The sequence below is a fragment of the Narcine bancroftii genome, chromosome 2 (genome assembly GCF_036971445.1).
Source record: "Narcine bancroftii isolate sNarBan1 chromosome 2, sNarBan1.hap1, whole genome shotgun sequence".
In the NCBI taxonomy this organism is placed as follows: Eukaryota; Metazoa; Chordata; class Chondrichthyes; order Torpediniformes; family Narcinidae; genus Narcine; species Narcine bancroftii.
This window is the reverse complement of record NC_091470.1, coordinates 321575053-321598628: the sequence shown is the minus strand read 5'-3', so window position 1 is coordinate 321598628 and position 23576 is coordinate 321575053. Positions and strand designations below refer to the sequence as shown.

At 40.8% G+C, this 23576-nt stretch overlaps 2 protein-coding genes across 14 annotated transcripts in view; both read right to left on the bottom strand.

Annotated features, from left to right (window-relative positions):
* The window catches only part of rad54b (RAD54 homolog B), a 168767-nt gene that overhangs the window by 75419 nt on the left and 69772 nt on the right, over positions 1-23576 (bottom strand). The gene's annotated exons all lie outside the window — the stretch shown is intronic.
* Positions 1728-12975, bottom strand: LOC138755598 (uncharacterized). Of its 2 annotated transcripts, none has more exons than XM_069921891.1 (2): positions 9335-10283; positions 1728-4694 (listed from the first exon to the last, which is right to left on the bottom strand). In XM_069921891.1, the coding sequence occupies exons 1-2, from the start codon at positions 10021-10023 to the stop codon at positions 4142-4144; spliced, it is 1242 nt and encodes a 413-aa protein (XP_069777992.1). In that variant the 5' UTR covers positions 10024-10283; the 3' UTR covers positions 1728-4141. The 2 variants fall into 2 exon arrangements, 1 of the variants encoding a protein (XP_069777992.1); XR_011352409.1 differs by lacking the exon at positions 9335-10283 and adding an exon at positions 12942-12975 and having other exon boundaries at positions 4608-4694.

Below are 23576 nucleotides of genomic sequence, written 5' to 3'. Positions count from 1 at the left end.
ATCTGAGGTCTTCCCAATATGCAAATTAACATCATGAACAAACTGATAAAATAAACATGTACACTTATATTGTGCTTGGAGATCTTTGAAGCTAATAAAACTCTAGACCATAGTTATGAGTAATGTTGGAAATACCATAGTCAACTTCTGCCCTTTAAGCTCCTGCTTATAGATTTAATCAGATTTAGCAAACTGAATGAGAAGTAAATATTATCCAGATCACCGGGGTATCACCTTTATTCTTCAAAATTGTGCCATGGATTACTTTACATTCACCTGACATGACATTTTGCCCTTAATTTAATTTTTCATCCAAAATATTGGGCGTCACGGTTAACATAGAGGGCAACATGCTTAGCATGGTGGTTAGCGCAACACTATCACAATGCCAACGACCTGGGTTCAAATAATGCGCTGTCTGTAAGGAGTTTGTATGTGCTCCCTGTGTCTGCATGGGTTTCCTCCCACCCTTCAAAAAAATAAACGTACAGGGCGGTGGAGTTTATTGATTAATTTGGTGTATTTGGACGGCATGAGCTTGTGGGCCAGAAGGGCCTGCCACTGTGGTGTATGTCTAAATTTAAATTTAAAAAATATTATTTGGGATGATGAATTTTAGAGGCATGAAGCAGAAAAAGACAGGATTATAGTGAACTTGTATAGAACACTGTTCTGTCCCAATTGGTTTTGCATGTCTACTTACAGGCAACATTCTTTCAGAAACACATGTTTGAAGAGGGTACTAAAGAATTTTACAAGAATAATTCCAGGGCTGAGGAATTACAAATAGAAAAGTGGAGGACATGGGTCATTATTCTTGGAGCAAGAATGTCTAAAAATTGATTTATTAAAGACGTAAAATAACAGAGTTTATTTGGAGGAAATAAGGGAAATTGTTTTTTTGATGACTGATAAGCAGATGATGTTTGAATTTGGAACATTCCACGCGTAATAGGCTGCTTTCCAAAGGAGCCAAAATACATTCAATGGGCCCAATTGTCTCTTTTGATGCTGTGTAATTCTACAATTCTATGAAAAGGTGGCACCTTTAACAATAGAAGAGTCTTTCAGTACTGCACTGGACTGCATCTCGATGTTTATGCTCAAACTATGAAGTAAAAATTGAATCCACAATCTTCTCACACAAGAGACACAAGATGAAGCAAAAGTACCACTCACAAATGCTGGACAAAAAAAATAATTAATATATGCTCTTTCAATTAATTCCATACAGGAAATCCAAACTTAGGTGAAAAATTGCTGAGTTCTTTACTGATTGGTGATAGATGATTGCTAATACAAATGAACCACATTTACATTTCTTTTGCATAAGGCTATCTGTAAAGAAATAAAATATTTTATTATTGCCTGTAGATAAAGGCTATTTCATGTCAGGCCTCTGCCTGGAGGCCAGTTTCAAGAGCAGGACAGCAGCCCTAAAAGACTGCTCTAGCATAGCATTCATATGGAGAGGCACCTCGTAGGTCCTTTAAATCCGATGGAGGCAGGGTGACTGGTGCTGTAGCACCACCTGTCATAAATACGCAGCAGAGCAATGGCCGTCTTCCCTACCCATAATCCCCCACGTAGCTGGAACCGCTCTGTGTTTCCCAGAATTGTTCCAGCTGCGTGGGTAGGGAGACAACCATTGCTCTGCTGCGTTTTGAGCTGCAGAAGGTGGCCCCGAAGGCCAAAGTAGCCCAGTGAGGCTGTCATAGCCCGCACTAGCTGCCCCCTGATGGCTCCCACTGCCCCGGCAGCCTCTACCGCCCCGACGTCTCCCATTTGCCACCTGTGCCTTGAGGGGGTCATGGAGAGAGAGGGGTGAGATGGGTCGCGGGCTGACGGCATCGTCAGGCCGCCCCTAACCAGCTGCTGCACATTCAGGTCAGGTCATGGAGCACGGCGCTCCGCTAATTATCCTTCCCCGAGAAGGGTTGGAACCGGTGCCTCGGAGCCAGCCACTGCGCATTCAAAGAGGTAAATCTTTAGGCGCAAGGGTGAAGAACCTCCGCCTTTACAGATGGGTATTTTCCCTGCTTGAAAGTGCCTCAAGACAGTCTTGCTGTGGTTACTTTAGTCACTACTGAGCAACTTTATTTGGATAACTTTAGGTTGTTAGATCTTACCCAGTGAGTTCATAATAAAGAGATGGCCTATTTCAAGTTGCTATTCCAAATTAATTTTGCTGTTGCACCTAATATTATGCTCATTAGTGAATCCAAAAGGCCTATCAAGTAAGAATCTATCACAACTTTGGCAAGCTTTCTGTAACATGGTTCAGAATAACAAAACAAACTGTTTTTAAAGTCTGATCTTGCATTTTCTTTAAAACTCGATCTGTCTTTCCAAAGTCAGAAAACATCAAATCAGATTTCAACTTTAGTTTAAAATATGAATAAAATTTATTCCACTGATGCTGATTAACCACATCAATTATCCTTGTAATATAATTATATATTTGCTGTGAAAATTCTTCCTTCCAATTTCTGTACTAACTAAATTAAATGCTGCATTTCTAAAAATTATGCCTCATCAATAGTGATTACCATCCTGCACTCCTTACCACTGCCGTGAAACACACTCACTTACTAATATAAACCTAATCAATAGTTTATCTTGAAAATTCAGACATTTTATTTATTAGAACCTTTACTGAGCAGTCTTTTGGCAAATTTTTCCTGAGGTAGGCTCTCCTATCATAAAAAGTAATTTTAAATATGCCTTCTTAAATCCATAATGTACAACAAGAATTAATTACAAAATAGGTAAAAGAATTTTAAAATATGGAAATGACAAATCTACATTCATTGTTTGGCTTTTACTTTTGTTGAACTCCTAAGGCCACTGCCCAGTGAGACCAAGACAGTCAATTAATGATGATTGGTATATTGTGGGTAGAGCTTCATACATGCAGTAAACCTCCCCAGACTAGCAATGGGCCCAATTGTCAAGCAGTCTTTGTTTCCTGGCACACCTGCTGACTTCAGTACAGGCTCTCTGTGATGCCTGGTCCAGTATTGATCTGACTTTTTCACTTGGAGCAGTTGTGCATGAAATTTTTCCATTGTTTTCAATGGGAATGTTGAATACCTCAAAACTTTCCTTGAGTGCTCTGACCTCTTTCTGCTCTGCCAAGGTGGGACTCTCATGAATTGGATGTGAATCACAACTTTAAGTATTCAATCTTGACACATTCTCTCCATGTATTTTAGCCATAACCTACAGGACATTCTTCTATACATCTCACCGTTGGTGATCTAATAGTCACAAATAACCAAGGACGACTCTGCATACACCGAGATAGTCAATCAATGCTGTTTGATATAGGTGACCCAACAGTGAAGCTAGATGGACACCAATGAGTTCAGAATTAATTCTTCATTTGTTTCATGTGCATGGAACAGTATTCCTTATATGTATTGCCCTGTTTAATTTAATACATCCATCAGAGAACATGTTTGTCATCATCTGCTTGAGTACATCCTGAAATATGTTAGATGTCAAGTGTCTGAAGTAGAATGATGCTAAAAAAGTTGCTATCCATTCTCTAATCAATTCATATAACAGATGGATGGTTTTTAGTAATATACTCAAGAGAAAATATTAGTCAGCATAAAGATGCAGCCTTATTTCAAACTACTACTGAATGAGAGGGTCTATCCTGAGGTATGAATTTGGATCTTATGTTCTTCAACTTAAACCACTAAGTAATCTAAAATTAATGTTCTACTTTGTGTCTCCTAGATTAGTCACTTTCATCCCCTTAATCCAACTTAAACCCAAAACACTGAAATCAATTGTCCCCATTGCTTCTGTAATTTGCACAAAATACCTCACCAATGGAAGGTCAGAGTTGGCTATTCTAACTCATTTATAATTCACATTATAAAATATGTAAATTGAACTGTCAATGGAGCACAGATCTTTATGTTGAATTCATGTCATTATCAGTCATGCTCATGTGTGGTCATAAGACAATATAATGGCAAAATTCCACAGTTCTTCTGGTCAACTTTATAAGGAATGGAAGAACTATCTTAGAAATTCATTCTCATTATGTCAATAATAATACTATAAAAAAAACACTAGGGATCAAACAATGAACTAGGAAAAATAATAAAGAAAGAGGGTTCAATATCTAAGAATCCTTATACACTGCCAATCCTCGCAGTCGTAATGCTTTTAACTGTTCAACTTCAATTTTTGCCCTAAGCAGTTCTTCTTCCAGTGCATGTAATTTTTTAAGGCTTTCTCTCTTCTCATCAAGATACAACCCAAACTTTCTTTGATTTTCCAAGATAAGTTCTTGTTCTTTCAAAGACAAAGCTGGCACTTCCTTCTCATGCCTGGTTCCATAGCTTGGAATGCTGGGATGGTGATGTTGCAAAAACAGAAGATCATCTCTTGTAACAGGTTGAGGAGATGGTGTGGATGGTATTCTAACACAAGGTGGAGAAAGAGACACAGTTGTGATTTGCTGAGTATCTATTTTGTTCAATGCTTCAAAGCTGTTGCTTGTTGGTTGTTGAGTAGCTAAACGAGATTTTCCTTCAGACTTTCGCCCAACATCTGGAGTTATCCACCTAGGAAATGAATAGGCCTGGTAACCTGAGGTACCAGGTTGTGAACAAGAACTACTAGGCATTTCCATACAGATATCTCTTCTTGAAGTAGAACTTCTCCCATAGGATCTGCATTAAAAAATAAAACAATTCTTCATTTATGTTCATATTTACATATTTTCTGCAACTACTTATTGAAAACAAGTGTCAAAAGAAGTTTTGACTCAACTGTATGATCTCATCATGTGATAAAACACAGAAGTGTTTTCAATGTTTCATTATAACTGCAAGACTCTTTGTAATTATAATCAAATATTCTTCCTGATGGGCATACAAATTAAGCAGCTAATAGTGGAGCTTAAAAGAACAGGGAAGTCCAAATCCCAATAATGGTTAAATTATTTAATTCATAGTTCATCTGTAAAGTACAACTAACTGCAATGCTTAGAGAAATAAGTATCGAAAATTGATTCCTTATGGACAACCAACAACACTCATTTCTGAATTATTTTAATGGAACATAAGCTTCACTAGTAAGTGTAGTAATTTACTGCCATAATAAGCTGTCTTCTTGAACATCTATAGTTCTTCTCATGAACGTAATTCCACAATGCTGTTGCATAAGGAGTTCCAGGATTTTGATCCTGCAGAAAGTGATGTTTATACATATTATGCTTAACAATTTTGGTCATGTAGCCTATGAATTTTGCCATCAAGGTTCTGTGGAATTTGAATATAACCAAAAGAATATGGCATCCACAGAAACATTCTAAACAAAAGCAATGAGAGAGAAAGGGAGAGAGAAAATTGGGATACAAACTGAAAAAAGCATAAAACATGATCATGCCTATGTACAATGTAGTTTGAATCTCTTGGAAAATCTCCTCCATCAATCAAGAAAAAAATGGAGGGTTGCCAGTCTTGCAATAAGTTCCAATAGCACAGTAGATTAAAGACTTAGTTTCTTCCAGTGGGTTGATATTACTCTCTTTGTACCTTAACAAACATCCCTCTTTTAGTCAATAACACCAAAAATTGATCCAATGATTATTCATCTCGTTTCCAGCTATGGGACTTTTGCTGCACACAAAATGACAATAGATTTGCCTGCATAAGTCAGCATTTGTTAATTTCACTAAGTATCACAATAGATACAATGACCTTCTATATGACAAAAGTTCTGCTCCAGAAGTAAGACTGACACTCGATGGCATGTTCTTGAAAATAACTTGCATCAATATCAAAACTAATCACACCCAATTTCATAGATCTCTGAACAGCAAGCCAGCTTTCAAACACATAGGAAACATGTCAAGAGATAGCCACAAAACTAAATTATAGAATTGTAAGAGCATAATAACTGGAAGCAGGCGTAGGTCATTCCTTCCCTTGCATCTATTCCACTGTTGATTATGTGTGATCTCGTATTTCTGCAATGCATTCTTGCACTCTACAGCCAACATTCAAAAGTCTATTGATTTCTGTTCTGAAGACACTCAATCACTGATCCTCCACAGAGCTCACATGAAGAATTCCAAAGATTCACTAGCTTTTAGGACATTTCTGTCCTCAACTTTTATACATGGTTCTAGGTACTATAGGCAATAGAAATGTCATCTCGATGTCTACCCTGTAAAGCTCCACAACAATTTTGGATACTTAATTTCAACCACCTTTCGTGATCATGAACTTGAATGAGCCAGAATGCTAAATTTATCTTCTCAGAACAAAATCACATCTCAAGAGTCAATATGTTGCACTCTCACATCTGCTTTAGATACAGAGACCCAACCTGAACACAATATTCTAGATTCAGTCTCAATGGGGCCCAATACTGTCTCAGTGAGTTGTCTTGATACAGTTTCTTCCTCATGTAGGGTCTTGACCTGAAACATCAACCATTCCTTTCCCCCAACAGATGCTGAACAACTTGTTGATTGTCTTAATTCTTCTATTCATCCCTCTTGCAAGAAAGGTGAAAAATAATTTGCCTTGCAAATTTCTTGTTCTTTTAAAATGTCAACTTTTGACCAATTATATGGAAGATCTACAAAATCCCTCTGAAGACTATCTCAAACTCTCACTATTTAAAAATACTCCGATGTTCTCTTTTTTTTCATTCAAAGGAGAAGGCCTCATATTTTTTCCATATTATGTTCCAATATCTAGGTTTTACCCATTTCTTCTACATGAAGTCCCTCTGCATCCTCTTCATAACTTGCACTGCCATCCTGCTTAATATCATCATGTGGTTCCTTCTTCCAAATTAACATACAGCCATACCTGAACTTAAGTCCGATCGTATAACGTCCGATTGCAGATAAGTCTGGGGTCACCATAAGGGCTTAATAAAAATGTTCTACTCTCGATAGCATGCGAGACACCAATATCCGGCATCAAATCGCATTTCATGCATTCTCTTGTTTGCGTGTTATCTCAGTGGTTAAATTTTATCCGAAAATATACAGTGCATCGTGGCCCCCTAAATGCCCCCAAAGAAGTCTCCGGCAGATTCAAAGAAGAAAAGGCATGCCATCAATTTGGAAGAGACATACAGATTTATTACTATTATTACCATGTATGTATATTTTAATAGGTACTGCACAGTATTTACATTTTATTAACTATGGCATTTAGACATGTATATGTACAATATAGAGGTTTAGATAAATATGTATGTGTATCTTACGTTGTACAGTAAATTTCACCTATAATGATCGACTTACGCCCAAATCGATTTGCGTCCCCACTTCCAGTACATAACCCGGACACAAGTCAATGCTTGCCTATGCTTGTGAACAGTTCAGAACCTCAGCATTGATCCCTGAAATTTGACTGTCCTTCTCTCACCAAAGATATTTCTTGAGTCCCTCCAGTTTCCCTTTGTTTCTTCAAAACTTCCTACTCTTTTTCCTGTCTGGTAGCCAATCTTTAACTGCAATGATATATTCACAAACCCATGTTCTGTAATTTTGTTTAACAACTTCTTGTGCAGGATCCAATCAAAGATGTAACAAAGTCAAAATGTATCACAGCCAATAGATCCCCCTTTCTACTTATTAGTTACAACCTCAAAAATCACAATTTTTTTTAAAATATGGTTTCACTTAAATAGATCAATGTTGACTCTGCACAAACCTAAAGTACTTCATTAGATTTTCCTGACTAAAGTTATCAAGTTAACTGGTCCAGTTACACAATTTCTCTCTTCATCCTTTCATAACTTCTTAATCAATGGGAACCATTCTAGAATCTATAGACCTTTGGAAGGTGTCCAGAGGTTGTAGGAATTTATTGCTTTTCATTCCTAAAAACCTTCCCAGCACCATTTTCTTTCAACTTGGCATGGTTCTGGGCCTGCTATTCTTCACTATTTCCAGCTTTCTGTGCCTTCTTCCTCCAAAGTGGAAACAAATTATTTGTTTAATTTCTCTGCCATTCATTTATTCCACAATACAATTTCCCCTGTCTCAGTTTGTATGGGACTGACATTAACTTTAGCAAATGTCTTTTTCTTCACACATCTAGAGGCTATTAAAGTCTGTTTTTACATTTCTCACAAGATGAGCCTGTATTCTATTTTCATTTTCCTTTATCAATTTCTCTGTCCACCTTTGTCGAAATCTAAATCTTCCCAGTTCTCAGGACAGCATTATAAACCTTCCCATTGATCTAATGTTGGCTCATTTGTCTTTTGGGACTTTTTGTGCTTTAAAGGAAGATATATTTGTCATAAACTTTATTTTTTAATTCTTTAAGAGTTAGCATTTTTTCATTTCTGTCATGCACTTTAACTTAGATTCCAAACCTACCATAATTAATGTATGTCTCATTCCTTCATAGTTTAGTGTGTTTAGACTTAAGACTCTGATCTCAGATTGAACTAAATCACTTTTAATCTTGATGCAAGTTCCATCATATTATGATCACTCTTCCCAAAAGATCCCGGAAATCAAAAACTGCAAATAAATGACCAGATCTTTTTTATTGGTGGTGTTTTGAAACAGGATTCTTGTTGAGAACACTGGAGAGGACTTAATTCTATTTTATGAATAGTGGAATTAATTATTTTTATATAAACTACTTTTAAAAATGGCACGGTTCATCTGGAAGATAGCATCTTCAACAACAGCACTCCTTCAATATTGCAAAAAGTGTCAGCGTACATTCGGCTCTCAAATCCATGGCTGACCTGAAATCTGCACTCTTCTTTGAAGCTAAAGTGCAAACAACCTGAGATAAACTGAAATGATCCATCTTTAAATATTTCTTTCAGCAGCAGTGAACATGTATAATAAACAAGTATGACCAATAAAAAGAGCCAAAGCTCAAAATACACAGGCCATGCAAAATCTGTAAAAAGAGAAACAGAAGGTTTCAATAGAAATGGAAAAGATAGAAAATTTAAAAAAATTAAATGTGAAGAAAGGTAGAAACCAGGAAACATGAAATGACAAAATGGATGTCAAAAGAGAAAATGTGATGTTTCTCCCTTCTTGCCTTTCTCTGCATCTTAAAATGTTGTATTTCCAACTTTTTTCCCTGTTCTAATGAGCTTTAGTTGATCTGAAGCATTAACTTTTTTTCCTCCTGCCACAGCTGCTCTCCAAAATACTCTGAATGCTCTAAGTATCCAGAGTACTTTGGGAAGATGAGCAGCTTAATATCCATGAAAAAAATATTTAAAAATAAAAAAAATATAATTCAACATTTTCTATATTTTTTAGTAATTCACATTTTGGAAAAAGAGTAAAAGTATTTATGCTTACATATTATGTTGATTTGATGAAGTCATTAGTTGGCCATTACTTCCTTTTGCCACCTTAAATACAGGCATGGATTTCACTTCCTCAGCATCAATTACTTCTGCTTTTGTGATCACATTCATGCTGTTTCCTGGTTCTGGATCAGCTATATCCCAAACACATATTTTAATGGCTGCTTGCTCTACATACTGGTGAAATTCCTCTTCTGTCATTCCTTCTGGTGGTACCACCTCATGTGGTGTGATCACAGTTGACTGGCTTATGCCATCACTTTCTCCATGTGCATGTTGGAAAAAGGCACCATGGCGAGCCTTCCACCTACTGATCCAGCCAACAGTTGGAATGAAGTTTCGAATCTGCATTGCGTCTGCCAGGCCCTTTGCCTTTGCAGCCAAGATTTCATCCGAAATAACCAGATGTTGTGCCTTAGCGATTTGGAACCATTGAAAAAGAGCCGTGTCCACATCACTATCTCTGCCTTCTCTTTTGCGTTTTCGATCTGGATTGCTGTTATTGTGCCATTCCATCATGACTTTCTCCTTGTTTTTAATTAGCCTGGAGATAACAGGCTGCGTAACTCCAAAACGCTTTGCTAATTCCATTTGGGAGATCTTTTGTCTCTGAAGCAATTCAAGAACTTGAATCTTCTCGGATAAAGTAAGCTCCTTCTGTTTCTTCCTTGTAGATTCCATAGTGTAACTGAACAGTTCAGCAACTGAACTTTTCACTGAATAGTCTAGAGCTCTGACTTGCTCTTTTAAATCAGACTACCTCCAAAGGCCAGCCCCCACTTCAGAAACACGCCCAAAACCTGTTTTCTAAGGTAATGATGTGCAAAAGGCCCATTCAGTCTGAATATTCAGAGTAATGAGGTGCTGAATGTCTCCATTGTGTAGTATAAAACCCTGAGTCTTGCATAATGCTAAACCAGGGGTCAAGGAAGGTCAGACTAATCCTTCAATGACTGTGTAAGTAACGCCCAGCTAATGCATTGAAGCTGTTAAGTGTATAATGGGGAAACAACTGTCAATGACCATGATTTTAAACATTTCATGTATAAACTTATTCGTTATAAACTTAGTCAATTTGAATTATGTGCAACTGCAGAATATTTTCAGTTATGAAAGTAGTGAAATAATATATACACTTAGCTGCAGTCACACATTTATTGTTTTTAAAAATCACTCACATTTGTTTGTTACCAAAAACGTAGTGAAACCAGATTGATCCTGTAGATTTTGTAATTTTTCTCTCACACATCTAACCCTGTAATCACGTGTTTTGTATACAAATGCCACTGACCTCTACTTTTCACCCCTAGTTCCTGCCAACCACCTAAACAGGAACTAAGCTGCAACAGGGAGAGGGGGAGGGGAGGGGATTAGACTGCAATACTATCAGCAGAATACAAAACATGAAATTAGAACTTGAAACCTGCAAGGAAAATTATAAAACATCCTTACATCTGAACTAGATTTGCAAAAGCACATTCTAGAACGTAATATTTAAAACAAAATCAGAAGCATCAGTGTCTGTTGTTACATTTTGGATGATATTCAGTTTAGGAAAGCTTAAGTCATTTTAACAGAACCTCTAAAATCTAATCATTCTGTGTGCATGAAAATAAAACTGGGTATTCACATAAGTATTAGCTCAGGCAAACCATTTACATATGAGACTTTAAAGGAAGTTTAGGTTACTGCTATTTTACATGTAGTAATTACATATAACCTTTAAATGCTTAACATAAATACTCTAACAGGAAAGGGTGTTTTAGGTATTGTTCCAACTACCAGAATAGAGTAGAGTAATGTGAAATAATTTAGAGATATAGGAATTGGGATAATATTTTTTCAATAATATTAAAATTTAAATTGTTATTCTGTTAACAGACTACTGTTATCACCAGGGAATGTCTTACAAGTTCTCAATCTATCCAGCCTGAGATCAACAGCTAAAATCCAACAGTAGCATGAAGGTCTTCTTTGTCTTTAGAGGCAGTATTATTCTTGGATAATTTCTTGATATCGCAATTCTAACGAGAAATGAAACACTAAGGCGATAGTCAAGTAATATTAGCAACATTACTTGAAAGTGAATGGCATAACACTTAAACTCGTGCAAAAGAAAATGCAGAATCATTTGACCAAAGTAAAATATCTCATCTAAAAAATTTTAAAACCACATAGAAATCATTATTGCTGACGCCACAGCACGTCCCTGCAATATGCATCATTTGTGTGTGATAGCTGAAGAAAACATTAAGAACATCAGGAAACCTTCCAAGTGACACCATAGACCTGCATTTACTGGTAATTATCACAGAGTCGTGTACAATCTATTAAAAAAAATCACACTTTTACAAATACTTTAAACAGTAAAAAGTAAGCCACTGAATCATTGAAATTAAAAATAATTGTGATTAAGCAAAACCAAAGAGAGATGTATATGCTACAAACATTTTATCAATGTAATTTCTGAATTTTTTATTTACAACAGAGTTCTGAAATGTTAAATGACAAAAAATGAATATACATTTCAACAAATACACAATCTACACAGAGCAACTGTATTTACAAAGTGCATTATTGCTATTCCTTGCACATCCAACCAAATGATTCCCTGCAGTTTCCCTGCAGAAAACCACTGACAAACAAAGAAAGGATCACCACTTCATTTTACTATGCTTGTCAGTTAATTAGTGGGAATTCCACCAGAATACTCCAACTATTAAAAAAAGTCTGCCATAATCAAACTCAGCACTCAAAGAGATATAGCTTGATAGCCTTTAGACCTTTGAACTTGCATTCCAAAATATGATTCAATTTATAAAATTATGAATCAGACACTGTCACATGAATTATATTCAATAGCTAAATGCAAGACAGCTGTTAGAAATGTAAGCAATGACAATCCCATAAGGCTTCTGATTACACCATACTCGTTGGAATAAGAGTTTTACAGCACAGAAAAAGGCCCTTCTGCCCAACTTATAAATTAGCCCGATTTGCCTATATTCAGCCAATATCCCTGAAACTTTCCTTTCCACAACCTGTCCAAATGTCCTTGAAACAATATTATTTAAAAGTAATTATTACAACAGGATCTTGATGAACCAAGAAAGTAGGCCAAAATCTTTCTCATCTCATCCTAAATATGAAGCCTTTCGGTTTAGATTCCCCTACCCTGGGATAAATATCATAGCCTTACCCTCTTGATTTTGTAAACCTCCATAAGTTCCCCCTTCCACCTCTTACACTCCATGGACAAAAGTCCTAGTCTATCCAACAACTTGTTATAATTCAAGCCTGCCAGTCCCACGACATTCTCATGATCTTTTCTGGATGCTTTTCAACTTAATGATATCTTTCCTGCAGCTGGGTGACCAGAACTGCACACAATATTCCAAGTGTGCTCTCGCAAGATTTTGTGCCATTGTAATGTGACATCCCTGCTTCTGCAAGCCATTGCCTTGTGTGGAAGAAATTAGCATTTAAAGAGTTAAATCAGTTTTAAAGTGCAAGGGAACTAAAGCTAGCAGCTGCATCTCAACCGGGCCAGAGCTGCCAGTCTGGAATTTGTGATTCTGTATAAATGGGATTGTACTTACAATTACGATAAGCATTGTCTACTATAACAGAGACTATGCATTGTTTAAACTATGTTTGTGACCTCAACAGTTATCTTTGTGACAACTTGTTCTAATCTCTGTAGAAAGGAGGGGGGGGGGGGCACGCTCTGTGATATTACAAAACACAGACTTTATTTACCTCAAAATCTGTTCAGTCAGTTAGTTTTCTCTGAGAACCAGACCAATTGAAAGCAAATATACCACACACCTTCTTCTCCACCCTCTACCTGTGCTGCTGTACACATCAAATTATACACCTGTAGATGAAGTCTCTTCTCCAACAGGCCATACCATTCACCGTCCAAATCATGCCCTGGTTTAACTTACCAAAGTGCAACACCTCACAGTTGACCAAATTAAATTACATCTCCTATTCCTTGGCCCAATTTCTCAGTTCATCTACATTATGTTGTGATCTTCTTCACTGCTCACATTACCATTAATTTTAATGTTAATTTTAATATTATCCACAATAGTGTTTATTTATACTAAAAGTTTATACTTCTTAATAAATTTTGATATATTACAATCTGAATTATTGCAACAAGGATGAGTTTCTGTCTCAACTGTAAAACTAAACAAGGAATACCTTAAAGTCACAAGATATATTTTAAATTTCATTCAAATCCACAAGTCTTGCAGTTCAGTCAATTTACACTGCATGTATATATCTCAACACCAGTTGTGACAATTTAACAAAAGGCATTATGTTTTTCCTTGGTATGTGCAAAGTGTATAACACCAACAAAAAAATTGTAGGGTTGCTAGTGAAGACGGCCTTTTGATGGACTCTCACATTCCAAGATGTGTGCTAAGGCCAAGGGTCACAAGAGATAAGATGTTATAAACTGGCACCACAGAAGGGATAGAGGACTGTAATAAGAATTACTTAAGTTTTCTGAAGGGTTGTAGCAGCTGCTACACAGAATGAAACACACCACTAACACGATGGGGGTTTCAAACGAACTGTTTATTCAAACTTTGCGCGTGCCCTTTAAGGGCGGCATGAGCTCCGCCTCCGTGCCGGCGGTGACGTCATCATGCTCCCCCGAGGCGCATGCTTTGGCCTAAGCCACAAGGCACGGAGGACCCCCGACTGCGCCATGTTCTCGAGGTTGCCCCGCCGGTGCGGCGATACAAGAGGGGCCAGTTCGACACGAGCGATGTGTGCCACCACACAATCCCCCCTAAAACCAGTTTACGTGTCTCGCCGCTTGGGCGGCCGACCTTGTCGTTTCGGTCGGGCCGTCATTTCTGGCTGGCTAAGGTCCACGTGTGCCACCTTGAGTCTGTTGACTGTGAATATTTCCTCCTTGCCCCCAATGTTCAAAGTGAATGTCTTGCCTGAGCATTTCAGGACTTTGTAAGGCCCCTCGTTGGGGCAATGCAGGGGTGCGGGATGTGGGCCTCGCCGGACAAAAATGAAGTCAGTCATGGCCAGTTCTTTGGGGATGCAGGACGGGCTGCTGCCATGGTAGGTCAGTGGTGGCGGCACTAGTGAGCCGAGCTTGCCCCACAAATATGCCAGCAAGGTCTGATTCTCGGTCGCGGAACCAATGCTTGGGATGAAGAACTCCCCGAGTAGTGACAACAGTGCACCATAGATGAACTCCGCGGACGATACCTCTAGGTCTTCTTTCAGAGCCGTTCTAATGCCGAGCAGGACCCAGGGCAATTCGTCTGTCCAGTTGGGGCCGGTGAGGTGAGCCATATGAGCTGACTTGAGGTGCCGGTGGAAGCGCTCCACTAGACCATTGTATGTGGTGGTATGATGGAGCTTGATCCCAAAGAGGCTTGCCAGCTGTGACCAGAGGGCAGATGTAAACTGGGCTTGTCATGTATGTCGCAACTCCGAACATGGCAAGTAGGTTCCTGGCGCAGGACTTGGTGGAAGCGTCTCTCAGAGGGATGGGTTCTGGCCATCTCGTCATGCGGTCGACCACAGTCAACAAGTAGCAGGGCCCATGATGTCGAAGTATTATGTGTTCGAACCTCTTGGCCGGGCAGTTGAACTGCTGTACTGGGGCCTTTACATGGCGCTGGACTTTGGAGGGCTGGCACTGCATGAAGTTTCTCGCCATCTGGGCTACCGGTTTCTCAAGGCCGTGCCACACAAAACGTTCTACCACTATGCGAACCAACGCCTTGACCGAGGGGTGAGCCAAGTCATGGACCATGCTGAAGGCCTGCGGTCTCCATTGCGGTGGGACTACCAGGCGCAGAGAGCCGGTGGAGACGTTGCAGAGCAGTGTGTCGAGGCTGACTGACAATTTGAGGTCCTCAAGTCAGAGGCCCATGATGGCAGTGCAGAAAGCTTGTGTTTCTGCGTCCTCCTTCTCTGCCTATGCTAGCTGGACGTAGTCCAGGCCAAGGGATAGGCTGTGGATGGTGGGCCTTGACAGCACATCTGCAACGACACTGTCCTTACTTGCTTGGTGTCAGTTGTCGGTGGTGATACGTAGGATAGATGTCGTTGCTGGCGCACCGACCAGGGATCCTTTGCCATGGCGAGGGCTTGAGTGAGCGGTTTGTGGTCAGTGAATGACCTGCCCTCCAGGAAGTACCAGAAGTGTCTGATGGCCAGGTACATGGCCAGAAGCTCCCTGTTGAAGGCGCTGTTTTTTAGTTCCGGGGGGCAGAGGTGCTTGCTGAAGAATGCAAGTGGGCGCTACTGACCGTTAACTGATTACTCTAGCATGCCCCCGACAGCTGTGGCTGAAGCATCCACTGAGAGTGCAGTGTAGGCATCAGTCTGCGGGTGGGCCAGTAGGGTGGCACTCGCCAAGACATCCTTCATCGCGGGGAAAGCTTTCTCGGCCTCTTTCGTCCATTCCAGGGTCTTGTTCTTGGCGGCGATCAGTGCGAACAACCGGCTCATGACGTGAGACGCCCCCGGGATGAAGCAGTGGTAAAAGTTGACCATCCGGTGAATTCCTGTAGACCTTTGAGAGTATCGGGCTTCAGGAACTGGCATACTGTTGCGACCTTCTCGGATGCTGGAGCAGCCCCATCCATGGAGATGGTATGGCCCAGGAACTGCAGACTCCTTGCCGAACTGGCACGGCCACATTGACAGTGAGGCCGAACTCTGCCAGGCGAGCAAATAGTGCACAGAGATGGGCTTTGTGTTCATCGTGGTCCCGACTGGCAATGAGGATTTCATCAAGATAGATAAACACGAAGTCCATGTCTCTACCCACTGTGTCTATCAGCCGTTGAAATGTCTAGGCAGCGTTTTTAAGGCTGAAAGGCATCCGCAGGAACTCAAATAGGCCGAACGGGGTGATGATAGCGGTCTTGCTGATGTCATTGGGGTGGACCGGGATTTGATGGTAACCCCGTACCATGTTGACTTTCGAGAAAACTGGCGCCGTGGAAGTTGGCCGTAAAATCCTGTATAGGCGAGATAGGTTGTCAGTCCAGCATGCGCATCATTGAGGCGACGGTAGTCCCCGCATGGGCACCAACCCCCGGAAGCCTTCGGGACCACGTGAAGGGGGGTAGACCCAAGGGATATCCGACCTGCGGACAATCCCAGCTCCTGCAGTCAGGAGAACTCCTCCTTACCCAGTTGTAGCTTCTCGGGGGGCAACTGCCTGGCTTTGGCCTGGAGAGGGGGCCCTGGGTCTAAATGTGGTGGCAGACTCCATGTTGGGGCATGTCAGGGAATTCATCGAGCATGTGAGAATACTCGTTCTTGGGGGCGCTGATGGAAGCTATTCCCAGGTTGCACGTGTTTGTGGAATCGAGGCAGATGGTTTGGAAGGTGCAGGCATGTACCAACCGCTTGCCTTTTATGTCCACAACTGGATACTTGACTTCTTCTTCAGAAGACCACAGAAACAACGTCTCCTCCTCACTGACAATCAAGAAACGTTCTTAAATTTGCTTTTACAGGTATAAGCCTCTTTGCTGCTTTACTACACATAATTCTCATATAAATAAGGTTTGAAAATTTTGCAACAAAACTCATAAACCTGGAGGAATGAAGATGCTGATTTAAAAATGAGAGATAATATGGATCAGATAGAAATTGGCGACTAAATATACTATATACTTTCTGGTCATTTTTATCAGCTTCAATAATCACTTTTAAGCTGTAGCTCTCGGGGATTCGACCCATTAAATCGCCAACCCAGCGAGTTAAGGGGGGATCCTGCTCCTGTGATGGCATGGTAAGTGATGCGTCTTGCACTCTAGGGGACTATCAGTAAGTCTCCCCCGCCCCTCAATTAGTCACCACCCATCATCAATCACCAGCCCCACCCCCCCCCACAGTCAGTCACCCTATCCCCATCAGTCACGACCCCCACTGTCAATCAACACCCACCCTCTCAATTACACCGCCCCTCAGCAACTTCCCACTACCACGAATGTTGAGCTGTCACAACCAGAGTGATGCTCACAACAGCGGCAGTTCACGGCCTCCCACTCTCTTCCCCCCCCCCCCACTGCGGCAGCGACACCTCTCTTCTCACCTCCACTCCGCAGCAGCAACCCCTCTCATCTCTCCCCTGTGGCAGAGAACCCTCTCCTCTCTCTCCCCCCCCACGAGGCAGTGACCCCTCTCCTCTGCCCCCCCATGCAACACTCTCCTCTCACCCCCTATGGAAGAAACCCCTCTCCGCTCCCCCCACCGTGGCAGCGACCCCTCTCCCCCCTGCAGCAGTGGCCCCTCACCCCCATGGCAGTGACCTCACTCCCCCCCCCCCTGATTGTGCCCCCCTCCACCCTGGGCTCTCTTCCCCCCCACCCCAATTGCAGCAGGCACTTCAACCCAGGGTTTCCCAGGGATGCCAGCGCACAAGCGCTAACGTCATGAGAGTAACCCGGTCAGCCTTTTTGATTTCAAGATGCCAGTGGACACGACCTAGTTAAGTTTAACTGGGTTCCATGACTTCCTCTGAGGTAGGTCAGGGACCATGCTGACTGGGTCGGACCCTTTCAAGCTGCCGCGTGAGTGGGGCACTAACCGGGCAAATTGCCCTGGTTAACCCCATTTTACACAGCAGTTTGAAAAGGCCAACTGAAATACATGGTCTTTAAGGAGGCATAGCAAAAGACTGATACGTCTAGAGATTATTTTGAACTAATTATAAAAATGCAATGTCAGGAAGCAAATCACCTCATAAAATTCTAAAGGGTTGTATTAATGAAGGTGGGGAAATTGATAATAAATGATCAAGTACTTTTATAACAAACAAAACAGCAATATAGGTTTGATAGGACTATCTGGTGATTTAATCAAATATTAGGGTGGCACAATTGGTGTAGTGATTAGTGCAACACCTTTGCAGTGCCAGCAATTGGGACCGGACCAGGATTCGATTCCTGCGCTGTCTGTAAGGAATTTGTACATTCTTCCCATGTCTGCATCAGTTTTCTCCGAGGGCTCCAGTTTCCTCCCATCGTTCAAAACATACTGGGGGTGTAGGTTAATGGGGTATAAATTGGGTGGTATGGACTTATGAGCCAAAATGGCCTGTTACTGTGCTGTATGTCTAAATTTTTTAAAAACATTTAAAACTTTATGAGTAAACTTACATGATGGACTTTGAAACCATCCATTTAATAAATATTAAATTCCTTATTTTGGGTTGCCTAAAGAAGCCAACTATAACCAAATCAAAGTTGGAAATAAAAATGTGAAGCTGTACCTTTTGCTCGTTCAGCTGAAAGCAATGAAGTTTTTTCCTGAGGTTAAGGTTGCATAAATAGTTGTGCATCTGAAGCAGTCAAGACAGTAAGTGCCAATATTAAGAAACCAGTGAAAAATTAAAGTACCAATTTAATCATTCTTTGATTAGACTCTGCTCTTTATTTGGTGCTGGATCAGTGTCTGTTATCCAGGAAAATGATCTGAAATCTGAGCCCAATGGCAAGCCTTCTAAGGGATTTATATTCTTAGCTTTGTCCCCAAGGAAGGATGAATGGCCCTTGGGGGGGTGGGGGGGGGGCGCGAAGACAGCCTTGTGTTCTTTGTCTTGTTTGTCTGCCTTTTACTAGCTTTCAGTAGAGGTTGAATGAGGTCATAGAGTTTTTGAAGCCTGCTTTTCTTTGCCTTTTCAAAAGTTTTAATAAATTCTGCAAGAATTTTGCTTTAACATAAACACACCACAGGCAACTTAATTGCAGCAACTTTCTGTATTCTGTGCAGCAGGATTATAAATACATTAAATGGAGTGAAATTCTTTTAAATCTAATTTTTACTATTTTGTTTTCACTTAAGTCTAATCACAAAAGGTTTCACTGCAACCGTGACTGGTCATAAAACAAGCTTATGCAAATAGTTAAAAGGAAATTACACAGAGCTAGAATTCTTTGAAAGAATATTGCTGATGTATTTTTGCATTCATCACAAAACATTAAATGAATTACCAGACATTTCTTCACCCCATCTAAAATATTTATCTGATAAATCCAATTTCATTTTGTGCAATTTTTGCAGTGTTAAAAATAAATGATGTAAATAATTATATTGAACTAAATTGTATCTAACATTTATATTTGTCATACAGTCTTGGCAGAGTTCTGGCCATCTTTTCTCATCAATTGTAATATTTAAATAAACTTCCTATTTCTGTCCGGATTTGTATATTTCTTTTTTAATGGTGCCTGGTTGTAATAAAAGACACACTGCAGAAATAAATTTCTTAGTATAACCTGTTACAAGATCAAACCAGCAACCACAAAGAAGGCATATCACACAGGGGTAAAGATGAACAATTACTTTATTAACAAAATTCACCTTCAAACTTTAATTCAAAAACTCCCCTTTTATAACAATGCCCACTGGTTAAACTAATAAATTCCCCAACCTAAATATAACGTATGTAATTAAAGTCTAAGTTATATTTCCAACCAGCCCACAGAAAAACTTAGATACAAAACACACAAGACTCACAAAACTTTGATCTCAACCGAAGCAAAGATCATAAACAAAATTCAGTTTGTTTGGTAAACTGAAGCCAAAAGATCTTTGAGAGAGAGAGAGAGCACAAAATTCAAAGTGGTCTTCTTGTGTTGCTTGCAGAGAGAGGAACAATGGCTTGGTCTGGATCCTTCTGGCTGCCTTCGGAATGTTCATCCCTTTTAAAATGCCCAACATTCTAAACTGCCTCCCAGACAATGACTCTGCTTGGGCCTCTTTCCACTTCACAGCCACACCCAGTGGTTGTTTGTCTTCTATGTCCAGAAATTTCTAGATCATCTTCTGCACATGCCCAGTCCGTCTCCCACGCTCTCAGCAGTTCGCTTTCACCTTGGTTCTCTAAGGCAAACTGTCACTTTCCAACACAAAACCACACAACACATAGGCCAATGCACAACACAGAACTATGGAACAAATCTCTCCTAATAAGAACCTCAAATTCACTACAAGTAACTACATTGTTGGACCTAATTTTTCCTGCAAATATCCCCTCAACTGAAGAGAGCAACAAAGTGTATTTTGAATATTTCCATATTTATTTCTTAACTGCTGAAATTACATTAATTGACCATGTTCATAACAGTCTTCTACATTTTTAATGAGACCAAACATTTAAAAATAGGTTATCTTTAGTAAAATGTGTAATATTGTTTTGAATCAAAGTTGTTTTAGGTGATATACTTCCTTTTGCTCCTATTTCATTATTTATCTTGTTCCAGATGGTAATCAACTGTTTAAGCAAAGGTGCCTCCTTCATACTAGTTATTAACTTTGGATCCCATTTGTAAATAAGTTCCTCTGCTGATTTCTTTCTGATTTTATCCATCTCTATTTTGAGCCATGCTGGTTTTCCTAAACCCTCAAATAAAGAAGTAAGAAACTTCAATTGAGCTGCTTGATAATATTTCTTAAAGTTAGGAAGTTGCAAACCTCCCAGCCTGAGCCCTTCTTCAAGGAATAAGCAGAATGAGTCAGAAGCAGGAAATATATATCTTTGCTTTTTAAGGACTTTGAAAAGACCGGCTGAGTTCCTCCAGCATTTCGTGTGTTAATACAATAGATAAAATTATTAATATCTATGTGTAGGGGTAAAAAGGTTGGGGTGGAAGCCCAGAGGTGATTGAGCAAAGGCTACCCAGGAGGAATATGATGTTTTATTCCTCAAGTTTCCACAAGCCTAACCCCGACAATAGATGAGACTAAGGACAGATGAGACCAAGGCCTCAAACCTAATAGCATGAACATCGGCTTCTCTAATTTTAGGTAACCCCTATCCCCATTTTATTCCACTGTTCCCATCTCCTCTTTACCTACTCCTGCACTTTTCTTTCCCCACCCCCATTCATTATGGTTTCTCCCTCTGTCTCTCCACCTCTCACACCTTCTGTCCAACACTCTATCACACCTGGATCTCTCCTCCAGCTTCTTTCCCCTATGAAACAAGCCATGAAAGACCTCAACAATGAAGATGCTGTTTACATCCGGTACCGCACAGATGGCAGTCTCTTCAATCTGAGGCGCCTACAAGCTCACACCAAGACACAAGAGCAACTTGTCCATGAACTACTCTTTGCAGACGATGCCGCTTTAGTTGCCCATTCAGAGCCAGGTCTTCAGAGCCAGGTCTTCAGCGCTTGACGTCCCATTTTGCTGAAACTGCCAAAATGTTTGGCCTGCAAGTCAGCCTGAAGAAAACTGAGGTCCTCCATCAGCCAGCTCCCCACCATGACTACCAGCCCCCAAACATCTCCATCAGGCACACAAAACTCAAAACGGTCAACCAGTTTACCTATCTCGGCTGCACCATTTCATCGGATGCAAGGATCGGCAACGAGATAGACAACAGACTCACCAAGGCAAATAGCGCCTTTGGAAGACTACACAAAAGAGTCTGGAAAAACAACCAACTGAAAAACCTCACAAAGATTAGCGTGTACAGAGCCATTGTCATACCCACACTCCTGTTCGGCTCCGAATCATGGGTCCTCTACCGGCATCACCTACGGCTCCTAGAACGCTTCCACCAGCGTTGTCTCCGCTCCATCCTCAACATTCATTGGAGCGACTTCATCTCCAACATCGAAGTACTCGAGATGGCAGAGGCCGACAGCATCGAATCCACGCTGCTGAAGATCAAACTGCGCTGGGTAGGTCACATCTCCAGAATGGAGGACCATCGCCTTCCCAAGATCCTGTTATATGGCGAGCTCTCCACTGGCCACCGAGACAGAGGTGCACCAAAGAAGAGGTACAAGGACTGCCTAAAGAAATCTCTTGGTGCCTGCCACATTGACCACCGCCAGTGGGCTGATATCGCCTCAAACCGTGCATCTTGGCGCCTCACAGTTCGGCGGGCAGCAACCTCCTTTGAAGAAGACCACAGAGCCCACCTCACTAACAAAAGACAAAGGAGGAATACCCAACACCCCACCCCAACCAACCAATTTTCCCTTGCAACCGCTGCAACCTTGTCTGCCTGTCCCGCATCGGACTTGTCAGCCACAAACGAGCCTGCAGCTGACGTGGACATTACTCCTCCATAAATCTTCGTCTGCGAAGCCAAGCCAAAGAAGAAAGATAATAAAGAACTACATTTCCCAGTAGGCAATGCACAAATTTAGCGCGGGGGGGGAAAAAAACTACAGTAGAACTTGTTTAAGTGTTAAAACCATACAAAGTTGTTCTTCTTCAAGGAATAAACATAACATGGTGTCAGAAGTGTGCGAGCAAGAAAAGACAATAATTCCCATCATGTACAAGTTAAGTCCTCCCACACTGATGCAGTTTACTGGCAATCTAAACAATAATTGGAAATGCTTCAAATGGCGATTCAACATTTATTTAGAGGTGGAGTGGGAGAGACTGATTTTTTTAAAAAAACAGAAAGCGAATATACTTCTACACATGATGGATGAAGATGCCTTCAACATCTCTGGTGTGTGGGGGAGGTGTAGCCTCCTCGTCTATAACTATTTTGGAAGTCACATCACCTGCAAGCACATTCAAAGTTAGGGTTTGCAGGTGGAGTGTCAGTTAAGATTGGGGTCTGACCACTTATCAGTGCAGACCTTGCCATTGGGTGGTTCAAATTACCTAGCATCCTTATTGGCTAAAGCTCTGTATTTAGCACCAGCACAGAGGACATTTGCTCTCTCTGCCTTGTGATGATAACCCCAGACACCGCTCCATGCCAGGTCACTACTGTAGACATCGCAGGTAAGGAGCACACAGCACTGAAATTGAGCTGTGGCATTGCTATAGCTCAAATTGCTATCAATCAATACTGGCAGTAGACACGCTCTCAAATGAGCATGCGTCTACCACTGTGGGTGCAGTGGTACCAGATCCATCTCCTCTCAATCAGGGTCAGGGGAGGGGAAGGTGTGTATAACCCTTGCTTATAGAGCATCATCTGTGTGAATTAATAGTTGTGTACTGCTTAATGTTTTCCCATTTGGCACTGCAAGCAGAGTTCAAGAAGCTACAACTAGATACATGCGGGGTTTTAACCATTTTGGAGTCAGAAACTGGTATAACTGTAATGGAGATTGTATTGATTTCTGTGTGTGTGGTTGTCCTGTCAGGTGCATGGTTTATTGTGCACCTGCTTACTAACAAGGGTAGCAGTAGATGACCCACAAATAGGAAAGGAGCCCAGGATTGGAGTATAATATTCCCGAGTG